General features: G+C 43.5%; 1 protein-coding gene across 1 annotated transcript in view; it reads right to left on the bottom strand.

Annotated features, from left to right (window-relative positions):
• LOC105827508 (fer-1-like protein 4) overlaps nt 1-13,266 on the bottom strand; it is a 37,755-nt gene that overhangs the window by 11,511 nt on the left and 12,978 nt on the right. The window contains 7 exon segments of the mRNA XM_012665708.1: nt 675-838; nt 932-1,048; nt 1,488-1,661; nt 1,784-1,918; nt 2,327-2,451; nt 2,580-2,733; nt 3,442-3,594. Of these exon segments, the coding sequence (XP_012521162.1) occupies nt 675-838; nt 932-1,048; nt 1,488-1,661; nt 1,784-1,918; nt 2,327-2,451; nt 2,580-2,733; nt 3,442-3,594 (1,022 nt within the window).

The raw sequence follows: 13,266 nt of genomic DNA, 5'->3' as shown, positions 1-13,266 counted from the left end.
GTGTCAGCCTAGCTCACAGCAACCTCAAACTCCTGGGCTTAAGAGATCCTTCTGCCTCAGCCTCCCAAGTAGCTGGGACTACAGGCATGCGCCACCATGCCCGGCTAATTTTTTCTATATATTTTTAGCTGTCCAGCTAATTTCTTTCTACTTTTAGTAGAGACGGGGTCTCGCTCTTGCTCAGGCTGGTCTTGAATTCCTGAGCTCAAACGATCCTCCCGCCTTGGCCTCCCAGAGTGCTAGGATTACAGGCGCACCCTGTAATCCTAGATAGATTCTTTGAGACTTATCCTTCAGGACACTTGGATAATCTACTCATTCAATAGAGCCAACAAAGCACCACAGGTCCATAGATAATCTAGGGATAAGTATGCTACAGCCCACACATAGGCCAAGTCTGGTGAACTGCCAGTTTTTATGAATAAAGTTTTATTGGCACACACTCATACTCATTCAATTACATATTGTCTATGGCTGTTTTCATGCTACAATGGTAGAGTTGAGTAGCGGCAACTGAGACTGGCTGGCACACAAAGCCTAAAATATTTACTATCAGGCTCATTATAGAGTTGCCTGAGCCTTGGATCATCTACAATAACCAGCTGGAAATCCACCATCCACTGCCCTCTTTCACTTCTCTGCCCAGCATTCCTTGCCCCCCAGCCCATGCCCTCACCACCGTCAGATGCCTGACGAGCTCAGTGAAATTGGGGCTCTCGTGATAACTGGCCAGAACCTCAGACTCCACACGTCGCCCGGCCACCTCCAGCACAACCTGGGGCTGCTCCACTTCAAACAGGTACACACGACCAAGGCCCCTCAGACCCCAGAACAGCACCTAGAGCCAGGAAGTGAGAGATTCAGGGACCTGCACCTCACAGAGGGACACCACAATGTGGGGGAATAGGGGGCTTGGGGTGCCTGGTGCTACCTCAACATGGAACTCCCTGAGCACTGGGCGCACGTTGGGTGGCAGGGACAGGCGTCCAGAGCGGGGCTCCATCAGGGGTGCCAGATCCTGGGGCTCCACATCATTGGGCACTGAGGGCTGCAGGGGGAGGGAAGTCAGAGAGGAATCAGGCCAAAGGAGGGACAGCCTGGCTGTAGAGAAGGGACACAGGGAGCTGCTGGTAAAGTACAAACACAAGGAACCAGGCAAGGCTGGACCGGTGAGAGGAGCGGGCTCAGGAAGCAGCCACGTGCAGGAAGGGAGGGGGGTATCTGAGGCATGTGGGATGGGGTGGGACCCCACAGCCAGGTTCTCTGGGGTTGGAGGCCTGGCAAGGTGAAACCTGGGCATGCATACCTGTAATGTTCCTTGGGGTCAGGAGGTCCAAGGAAGTGACTCCAGGAAAGACCTGTAGCCTGTATTCTCTGGGGTAAGGGACCCGGGGTGGTATCCCTGGGACATACCCATGTTTTCTATTCCCTGGGGATGGATGGCCTAATGGCCCATCCCTATGTCAGATAAGCCAGGGTATTCTGACCTCAAATCGGCCACTGTAGTCCAGTTCAATGAGTTCAAAGGTGGCAATGAGCTCTCCAGCTGCCCGGGGTCCCTTCCTCAGGGGGAAGAACTGCAGCTCAGGGGATAGGTAGGGGTCCTCCACCAGCTTTACCCTTGGGGCGGCCAGGGCCCTGCCCAGGAACACAGGGGGGCCCTGCGGGGAACAGGGTGGTGAAGACAAAAAGGGAAGAGGCTCAGGAGGCAGGCTAGGGTGGGGGGATTAGGCCAAGGGAGATGCCAGGCCGGGACCCCAGCTGGAGCCCAGGCCACACTCACAATCTTATTGTGGTTAAAAACATTGATGACCACTAAGGGTGGCTCCTCCTGCAGATGCTCCCTCCTGCCATCTATGATCAACTGGTCAAATACCAAGAGTTCATCCCACAGGGGGCTCAGCGTCTGCTCCAGGACCTTGGGGCCATGTAGAAAAGAGGGCACCGGCAGCTGTCAGAAGAAGGCTCCCAACACACATGCCAGGTGAGCACCCCTACTCTAAGGGAACACTTGAAGTGACGCTTGTCACAAAAGGAGTGAGATGTGATGAAGCTGAAAGCACCTTCAGATTGGTGCTAGAGCCCACCCCTTCTAGCCCTGTCTGTCCCTGTTGTAATTTGCGGCCCTCGGAGCCCAGGCCTAGAGTCAACCCCAGAAAAGGACTCCTCACCCCTAAGACCTCTGGTCCTATACCACCCTGAGTGGGGAAGTCCCATCCAATATCTTGTCCTAAAACCCCAGGGTGGGAAGAAAGTCTTAGACCCTTGGGGAAAAGCTCAGCCCCACCCCACCTTGTCTCCCAGGCCCCCTCCCCACCTCCCTCACCCGTGTGGTCTGGCACTGTGTAGAGATGAGGACTCGAGCAAAGGGGTCCGAGAGGCCACTGTCATCTGCTGCCAACACACCTCGGGCCTGGTACAAGTGAGCCCGGAGCTGGAAGTACCTAAAGTCTGGGGTGAGGGGGAAGGAAGGGGCCGTGTTTGCTCAGGGGACCACTGGGGTGCCTGACACATTAGCCCCACCCCTTGGGCAAATAGCAAGGCAGGCCCTGTGCCCACCCTGCCCATCCTGTACTCACCATCCCGGCATAGGCTGTGAGGCAGCCCAGCCGAGGGCTCGGGCAGCAGGTCTGGGGGCAGCTCAAAGGTGCAGGCCTTGACTTGTTTGCCCAGCCCCAGCCACAGGAAGAGCTCCAGTTTGGCACAGACCTCCCCAGGGCCTGCCCCGGGCACCTGTGTGGGAAGGAAGCATGTTAGGGCCCCATTGCCTCCTCTGATTACCCCAGCTAGGCCCAACAGTCCTGCTCCTCCAAGGCACGCCCTGCTCCATGTGGCTAAACCATGCCCAGCTCCCTGATCTGAAGAACACTCCCTACAAGCCCAGCCACGCACCATCTTCCTGCCCACCTTCCTGTGCCCAACGACCCTCTACTCTCCGTCCCCACAATTCCTGCCCCAACACTGACACTTACTATACCCCACAACCCCACATCCCAAAACTGCACTCTGAGCTCTGCCCTCCAGCTTTGCCTCCTCCGCCCCAACACATTTACATTCCCTGTTCTCTGCCCAAGGGTCACAGCTTCTCCCAACTAGGGACCCCTTTTGGTATCTTTTCCAGGGACACTTCATTTAGAAATATTTTGCCTGCAAACCAGCTATGCTTGCCAGGGACTAATTACACTCTCCGGTTTCGGCACACAGCCCATCTGTCAGCGCCTAGTCAGCAAAAGGAGCAGTGCTGGCCCACAGCTAGCAAGCTTTGGAGTTTATCTCATTTCAAGCTGACCTGGGCAAAGGCACAATCTCCTTTTGGTTTTGTGGACGATTGAAGAGAGTTTGGGGGCCCCTCGTTAGGAGCCCCAGGCCTCCACCCCAATGCCACCCTGCCCTACGAGCCTCACCCCCTTCTCCTAGCACCCTCAGCCCGGGCCCCCTCACTGTGAGCAGCAGACTCTGGATCTTCCCGCAGTCCCGGCCCCGTTCCTCCTCGACCACAGAGAACAGCACATCCTGGGCAGCGATCCGGGCCCAGGCCACGCGGCGCCGCCCACTGAGCATACAGACCAGCACGTCGGGGAGGGGTGGCTGAGGCTGTGGGCAGAGAACTGGGTCACGGAAGTGGATTTGGAGCTAAGACCATCTGCTGCCACAGCTTGGACCTCAGACTGGATGGATGGACCAAATATCCATTCCTGTCCTGACCACCCCCGAACCCCAGTTCCATGTGGCCAACTGACTTCTGGACATCTCGCTCTGGATACCCCAACAATCCACCCAGACTCAAAGTCCAACCTGACTTCTTCTTCTTCTTATGGTAAAATACATATAGATAACATTTACCATATTAACCATTTTTAAACATACAGTTCAGTGACGTTAGGTATAATACATTCACATTGAGCACACATCACTACCACCCATCTCCAGAACTCTTCATCTTGCAAAACTGAAATTCTGTCCCCATTAAACACTAACTCCCCATTCCCCCTACCCACCCAGCCCCTGGCAACCACCATTCTCCTTTCTGTCCCTATGAATTTGACTACTCCAAATACTTCATATGAGTGGAATCATACAGTGCTTGTTGTTTTGTGCCTGGCTTAGTTCACATATGCCTTCAGGATAACATCCCTGAGATTCATCCATGTGGCAGCACGTGCCAACCTGACTCCTTTACCTTTCCCTCTGCCCCTGCCTGATCCTTCCCAGTGTCCCCATCAAATGCCCATTCACATCAGCCACATGCCTGAGCTGGTGGCACTCTTCTCCCCCAACAGCCAATCCCCAAGTCCTGCCAGTTTCCCACTCCTCTCCCTTCCTCACTCTTGTCACAGCCTCCTAATCAGGCTTCCTGCTTCGGTCCTCCCTTCCAGCCCATTATCTACCATGAATGGCTGGCTTCTCCCCATCCTCTGGGTCTCAGTTTCAATTGCCCAACCACCTTCTCCAAGCAGGTTCTCAGTCTCTGTAACAACTTTCTTAGCAGTTCCTATAGATCGTAATTATTCTTCTTCATTTACAGATGTATAGTCTGTCTCCCTTACTAGAAGAGAAGTCCCCAAAGGGCAAGGAACATGGCAGGGGCTGGATCCCTAGGGCCTAATACAGAGCCTGGCACATAGTAGGACTTCAAATATCATTGAATAAAGGGGGAAAAAAACCCCAGCTAGAACTGCTCTCTCCAAAGCACAAATCTGGCCCTCTCCTTCCCCTTTCAAAACATCATCCCAGACTTCCATCTCCACAAATACTAGCTAGAAATTAAAACCTACTTCTCACCAAAAACAACTAAAGTCTGGGTAAAATAGTTTTAAATATTTTATTAAAAGCAGTGGTGAGTATAAAAGTCAAGAATTATCAGACCAAACTCTAAATGACAATGCGAACCCAGGGAGGTTAGCAGAGCATTTAAGCCACTTTTGCCAGAAGGGCATTTGCCAAACCTGGCAAACCTGAGCTTTTTATGACCTAACAGTGAGTAAAGACAAAATAAAGAGCTCAGATCCCACTCAGGACAGGAGTCTAATAGATCTCTCCCCTCTCTGAAAGCTAGGACCCCAAGAAATTATGCCTTCAGGATAAAGGTTACCCATAAATAAAGCTGCCCCCTCTCTTACTACCCTGGGATCTACAAGGAAAGTTGCCTGGCTGGGTGGAGCAGGGGAGTTGGAAATTGTTTCTGAGAAGCATAAGCACAAACTGACTTTTTCATAAGCGTAGGTGTCGCTAAACATCAGACTGTAGTATAAGGTGATCTAAGGCAGAAGGAAAGTCAAATGCTTTCTGGAAAATATGTGCCTTTATTCCAAGACTCAAAGAATTCCCACAAATGATTTTATAAGGAAACCATAGGCCGGGCGCGGTGGCTCACGCCTGTAATCCTAGCACTCTGGGAGGCCTAGGTAGACGGATCGTTTGAGCTCAGGAGTTCGAAACCAGCCTGAGCAAGAGCAAGACCCCGTCTCTACTAAAAAAAATAGAAAGAAATTAGCTGGACAACTGAAAATATATATATATATAAAAATTAGCCGGGCATGGTGGCGCATGCCTGTAGTTCCAGCTACTTTTGAGGCTGAGGCAAAAGGATTGCTTGAGCCCAGGAGTTTGAGGTTGCTGTGAGCTAGGCTGACGCCACGGCACTCTAGCCCAGGCAACAAAGAGAGACTCTGTCTCAAAAAAAAAAAAAAAGGAAACTATAATGAGCAATTCACAGTCAAAAGCAACTAAGCACAAAAGGAAATAGCAGAAATAGCAATATCAAACCAAACCAAAGAGTCTATTATTGGAATCATCTGACATTATAAAAACAATTCTGCTTACTAAATGTAAACAAAAGACAAACTTTACTGGGAATAAGAAACTGTGAAAATAACAGTGGATGTGAAAAAAATAGGACTTAAAGAAATGAAAAGTATAAAAGTTAAAATAAAAAATTCAGTAGAGGCACTTATAGTCTTCTGATTTTCAATTAAAAAGCCAAAACAGGCTGGATGCATTGACTCATGACTGTAATCCCAGCACTTTGGGAGGCCAAGGCAGGAGGATCACTTGAGGCCTGAGCAACATAGTGAGACCCCATCTCTACAGAAAAAAATACAGTGAGCTACGATTGTACTACTGCACTCCAGCCTAGGTGACAGAGTGACATCTTACCTCTAAAAAAAAACCAAAACCAAAAAACTCTAAACTCATAAGCCTTTAGAGTACAGCATAGGAGAACACCTTTGTAGCTTGGCAGTAGGTGAAGGCTTCCTACACAGGTAATAGAAGACAAACACAAAAGAAAAATTAGATAAATAACATTTCATCAAACTTTAACATTCTGGTCATCAAAAATCACCACTAAGTGTTACAGCTCTTTTAGAATTTGTCTAGCAGGTTTTCCAGTCCTTACCATAAGACCTCATTAAAAAAAAAAATCATCACTAAGAAAATGAAAAGCAAGCCACAGACTGGAAGAAAATATATATAAAATTATATATCTGACAAATGACTGGTATCTAGGATATATATTTTAAAACACCTATAATTAATAATTAGGAAACAGTTCAATTTTTAAGATTGGCAAAACTATGAGAAACACTGCACAATTCTAAGGTGTTCTAAACAGCCGGAAACAAAACAAAACAAAACCAAACACTGCACAAAAGATATGTGAATGGCAAACAAGCACAAGAGAAAGCTCAATATCACTAGCCACTAGGGAAATACAAAACTATTAATAAAATGACTTACCATTATACACCCATCAAAATGTCTAAAATAAAAAAGATTGGAAACACCAAATGTGGGTGAGAAAATGGAGCAATTGAAACTTTTTTTTTTTTTTTTTTTTTTGAGACAGAGTCTCACTGTGTTGCCCGGGGTAGAGTGCCATGGCGTCATCCTAGCTCACAACAACCTCACACTCCTGGGCTCAAGCAATCCTTCTGCCGCAGCCTCCCAAGTAGCTGGGAGTACAGGCATGCGCCACCATGCCTGGCTAATTTTTTCTATATATTTTTAGTTGTCCGATTAATTTCTTTCTATTTTTAGTAGAGATGGGATCTTGCTCTTGCTCAGGCTGGTCTCGAACTCCTGAGCTCAAACGATCCGCCCGCCTTGGCCTTCCAGAGTGCTAGGATTACAGGCGTGAGCCACCGCACCTGGCATGGAACTTTTTTAATTTTGTTGGTGGGTGTGTAAAATGGTATAATCACTTCAAAAAATGGTCTGACAGTTTCTTATAAAATTAAACATAGAGACACCCTATGAGTCAGCAATTCTACTTTTAGGTATTTACCCAAAAGAAATGAAAGCATATGTCCACAAAAAGACTTATGCAAGAATGGTCATAGCTACTTTATTCATAATAGCCAAAAACACGTAACAGCCCACAAGCGTCCATCAATAAGAGAATGAATAAATAAATTGTGATATATTTATACGATGTAAAATAAAAAAGAAATAAACTAAATATCTGCAACAATATGAATGAATCTCAAAAACATTATGCTGAGTAAAAGAAGCCTTTCACAAGAGAATATAGTCCTTCCTCAATATTCATAGATTTTATATTTGCAAATTCACTTACTGGCTAAAATTTGCAACCCCAAAATCAATACTCCTGGTGCTTTTGTTCACATGTGTATGGGCAAAGAGCCAAATAGTCTGAACCACCCTGAGGTGGAACAAAGCAATTCTCTGCCTTTGATACTGTAATCAGCATCTTTATAGCAGTCTATTTAGTGCCATGCTTTCCACATTTTTGTGCTTTTTGTCAGTGATTTTGCTGTTTAACGCATTGATTGTCATGTGAGTTGTATTTAACTCACGCTAGTTTTGAGCCTGGGGCCATGTGAGGCAAAACCCTTACTTGTTGATGTTCTTATTGTTACAATTAATATCGTCAATTTAATTCTAAAAACATGATTGCATTGTGTATAACTCACATACAAAACACAATTAAAAAAATGACAAATTAGAAAGGATCATTTTGTTTTAATAAAACACAGTGGCCCCAGGGAGAAAATTTTTTTTCTGGTGTGGCAGTCAATGTGTTAAAATGGCCTTCAAGTGAAGTGAGTGCCACAGTGCTGCCTAGTGTTCCTCAGCGCAAAAAAGCTGTGATGTGTCTTACACAGAAAATATCTGTGTTGGATACACTTTGTTCAGGCATGAGCAATAGTGCTGTGAGCCCTGAGTCCAATGATAATGAATCAACACTAGATTAAATAAGGTGTCTCTAAACAAACACACATAAAACAAGGTTATGTACTGACAAATTAACAAAAATGTAACCAGAGGCTCATAGGAACCTAACCCTCTATTTCCTCTAAGAGCAATGATTCAGTATTTGCTAATTCAGTGTTTGCAGCAACTTTACAAAATCTGACTACCACTAATGACAAGAATCAACTATACATGCTATAAATTCCATTATATGAAGTTCTAGAACAGGCAAAACTATAATAAAAAAATCAAAACAAGGCTGGGCATGGTGGCTCATGCCTGTAATCCTAGCACTCTGGGAGGCTGAGGAGGGAGGATCGCTTGAGGTCGGGAGTTTGAGACCAGCCTGAGTAAGAGCGAGACCCCCATCTCTACTAAAAATAGAAAGGAAAAAAAAGAAAATGAAAAAACCAAAACAGTAGTTATCTCTGGGAGGGGGGAGTGGTGACTGACTGAGAAGGAACAGGAGAAAACATTCTGGGGTGATAGTAATATGCTAGATAGGTATTTGGGTTGCACAGCTTGTATATATTTGCCAAAATTCAGGAAATGCATAGTTAAGATTTGTACATTTCATTGTATGTAAATTGGACACCAAGGGAAAACCCTGTAAATTAAAAACAAAAAAAAATCGGTGGAGGGGTCTGCTACCAGTTTGGGTGTGGAAAGTTGCACAAGACTCACTTTTACTCTTTCTTTCTTTTTTTTTCTTAATACGTCCAGAGAGGAACACGTCAGTCTCCACAAGTGGAGAAAGACATTTCACTTTTACTCTAACAACCAAAATAACCCAAATAAATTGCAAAGTCATATTTTAAAAAACACATCAGAGAGATCAGGATCCAAAGAAACTTAAATGAACTAAACTCTAGAAAATGAGTTCTTTATAGGCAAAGAGAGGTCTACAGCCTTTCCCACCTCTAGCAGAACAGCAGTAGTAAAAAGGAATTGCCATAATAGAGATAAGGAGAAACTACCCAATTTTTAAGAAACCTTTAATAGCTGTGTGTGAGATAACATGCCAGCTGAAAATCCCAAGGAACCCAGCCACAACACAAGTCTTTGCCTAACTCCCAGCTCTCCCCTAAGGACCTTCACCTAGAGCTAAGGGGTGGTATGGGCAAAGCTGGGGGCAGGGAAGGAGAGCTCAGAGATCCTCCTGAGGCACATGCAGTTTCTTGGGAGTGCAAAGTAGCCACCTTTAGAAGGAGATAGAAGGTCAGTTAAAAGAAATCCATCTGGCTCACACCTGTAACCCTAGCACTTTGGGAGGCCGAGGTGGGAGGATTGCTTGAGGTCAGGAGTTCAAGACCAGCTTGACCAAGAGTGAGACCCCGGCTCTGCAAAAAATAGAAAAATTAGCTGGGTGTTCTGGCATGTTATCTGTAGTCCCAGCTACTCGGGAGGCTGAGGCAGGAGGATTGTTTGAGCCCAGCAGTTTGAGATTACAGTGAGCTATGATGACACCACTGCACTCTAGCCTGGGCAGCAGAGTGAGACTATGTGTCAAAATAAATAAATCAATAAATCAATAAAAGAAATCCATCAATGGCTTTCTGGGATTTCAGCTTTTGAAGGCTGAGGGTGAGGCAGGAGGGCTGAGGGAAAACTCCCCCACCAAGCTTTCAGCTAGCAAATGATGCAGGCTCAGCTAGAAAGCCAAGAGAAACCCTCTGATGCACTCTAGATTTTCACAGAGTATGGTGGGGACCCTCCAAAGGCCCTGGGAGGGAAAGCAGGGAGGAAAGATATCCCCCAAGATGCAGAGGGAAGGAAGCAGAATTGAAGAGAAACAGAATGCCCCCGCAAGCCGAAAACCTGGCAGGAGGTCTGTAAAGCAAGGAGAGATCTCCCATGGTCAGAAAGTTGGCAGTTTGGGTGTGAACAAGAGGCAGATTTCTGGAATATTGCCAATTCTCAATTTTAGGCCAGGATGCACGAAGAATCTTGGATTCTACCATCAAAACATTTGAAGTCATTGATGAACTGAACCAAACCAAATTCACAACAAAGCCCAGTTCAAATTCAAAGCATAATGACTCAACCCTCACTCCAGAGGCCTGAGGTAAAAAGGAAAATGCCACTTCCTGGAGATATATTATTTACTTTAGTCTTTAGTGTTCTTTTATACAAAAATCTAGACCTATAATAAAAAAATTACAAGACATAGGAAAAGCAAAAAATGTTACTCACTGTCAAGAGAGGAAATAATCAACAGAAGTAGACACAGAGATAATCCAGATGTTAGACTTATTAGATAGGGACATTAAAATAACAATGATAAAAATTCTAAAGGATCTAGTGGGAAAGGTACACTAGAGTTAAAAGATGCGTGATCCCAGCAAACACATGAAAACTGGAACCAACTGGAAATAATAGAAATTAAAAACATGATGTCAGGTAGACAGTTCTACAATAGCAATTGGAGACTTCTATATACCACTTTCAATGGTGAATAAGACATCTATATAGAATACCATTAAGGAAATAGAAGATTTGAATAGCACTAACCAAGTAGACCTAAGAGACACACGTTAGAACACTCCATCACGATAGCAGAATACACATTTTGCTCAAGCACCCATGGAACATTCTTCAGGATAGACCACATGTTAGGACACAAAACAGCAAATTTAAAAAGACTGAAATCATACAAAGTATCTTTTCTGACCACAGTGAAATGAAAGTACAAATCAATAACAGAGGAAAGCTGGAAAATTAATGAATATGTGGCAATTAAATAACACACTGTTAGACAACCACTGTATTAAAGAAGAAATCACAGGGGAAATTATAAAAATACTTAAAAGATAAATGAAAATGAAAATGCAACATATCAAAACTTTTTGGATGCAGCAAAGACAGTGCTCAGAGGAAAATTTATGTGTGTAAATGCCTACATTAAAAAGAAGAAAGAACTCAAATCAATAATAACTAAAATCAGAAATGAAAGTAAAGATGTTACTATGAACCTTACAGAAATAAAAAGGATAAGAGAATACTATGTACAATTATATTATACAACAATAAATTAGATTATCTAGATGAAATGATCAAATTCCTGGAAACACAAATGATCTAAACTGACTAAGAAGAAATAGAAAATCTGAACAGACCTATAATAAGTAAAGAGATCGAATCAGTAATCAAAAACCTACCAACAGGCCGGGCGCGGTGGCTCACGCCTGTAATCCTAGCACTCTGGGAGGCCGAGGCGGGCGGATTGTTTGAGCTCATGAGTTCGAGACCAGCCTGAGCAAGAGCGAGACCCCATCTCTACTAAAAAAAAAAAAAAAAATAGAAAGAAATTATCTGGACAACTAAAAAAAAATATATGGAAAAAATTAGCCAGGCGTGATGGCACATGCCTGTAGTCCCAGCTACTTGGGAGGCTGAGGCAGTAGGATCGCTTGAGCCCAGGAGTTTGAGGTTGCTGTGAGCTAGGCTGATGCCATGGCACTCACTCTAGCCAGGGCAACAGAGTAAGACTCTGTCTCAAAAAAAAAAAAAAAAAACCTACCAACAAAGAAAAGTCCAAGACTAGATGGCTTCACTGGTGAATTCTACCAAACACTGTCCAAAAATAGAAGAGGGAGGAATACTTCCTAACTCATTCAATAAGGCCAGCACTACCCTGATATCAAAGACAGATAAAGATATCACAAAAAAAATTACAAAACAATATCACTTATAAATACAGATGCAAAACTCCTGAGCAAAATACTAGCAAACTGAATCCAACAGCATATAAAAAAATGGATATATACCATTATCAATTAGAATTTAACTCAGGAATACAAGGGTGGTTCTACCTAAGGAAATTAAGGAAATCAATCAATTTAACTGATCAACAGAACAAAGTGTGGGAGGGAAGTCACAGATTATTTTAATAGATGCAGAAATAATATTTTATAAAATCCAACACCTTTTCACAATAAAAACACCCAGAAAACTAGGAATGGAAGGGAACTTCTTCAATCTGATAAAGGGCATATATGAAAACACACAGCTAAACATCACACTTAGTAGTTAAAGAATGGAAAGCTTTCTCTCTAAAATCAGGAACAAAACAAGTGAAAATTAGAATTTCAGAAAAATTATATCTGCCATTGTAAGCCTGACAGCTTCCCAACACTTAAAGATTTTTTCTAATGAGATTGGTGGTGATATTAATGAATGTGATGTTTCAATATAATGAAATATGTCAACATTTGGAAGATCTACATAAGTCAATGAACCAAATTTCCAACTGACCTATGCATGATGGTTTCAAATGATCTTATTATACATGATCATGCAAGGATAAGAGACCCATTCAAAGGGCAAGATAGACCAATGAATTTTAATATAGCAGAGTATAAAAATTTCCCTGCCAGACATTTCCAAAAAATGTAAAACAATGCTTCTTTTATCACTAAATATTTTTGTTTTGGAGAATATGGCTATTTTTCATAAAAATGTTACTTATGTTAACAGGCAATGGGCTTACTACTATTATTTTAAATGAATATATAATTTTTTATTTCTCAGGGTTTAAAATTTTTTCAGGTTTTATTTATATAATGGTAAATATCAAAGAATACAAGCTATATAAACAAAAGCTCCTTGAGATCCCCAATAATTATTGAGGGTATAAAGGAGTCCTGAGACCAAAAAGTTTGAGAACCACCAGCCATAGAGAAATTCTCCCCCTTGCACACTAGGACATGTACAAAAATAGTCTCGGAAGTATCGTTTCTAATCGCTGCCCTTTGGAAACAACTCACACATCCATCAACAGTATGGTGGATAAGTAAATTACAGTATATTCATGCAATGGAATATTATACAGCAATGAAAATTGACAAATTACAGCTACATGCAATGATATGGATAAAACTCACAAACATAATGTTGAGCAAAAAAAGCAATATAATATAAAAGCAAAATAATATAAAGTTTGAAAAACAGCAAAACTAAACTATATTATTTCAGGACATATATTTATGTCATAAGAATTTTAAATGTCAGCTGACAGAAGGAGGTTTTTGTTACAAACTTAAAAAGCAATTT

This window comes from Propithecus coquereli, unplaced genomic scaffold, assembly GCF_000956105.1.
Source record: "Propithecus coquereli isolate 6110/MARCELLA unplaced genomic scaffold, Pcoq_1.0 Scaffold122, whole genome shotgun sequence".
NCBI lineage: Eukaryota > Metazoa > Chordata > Mammalia > Primates > Indriidae > Propithecus > Propithecus coquereli.
Note: the sequence above shows the minus strand (reverse complement) of the source record. Positions and strands in the feature narration are given on the sequence as shown.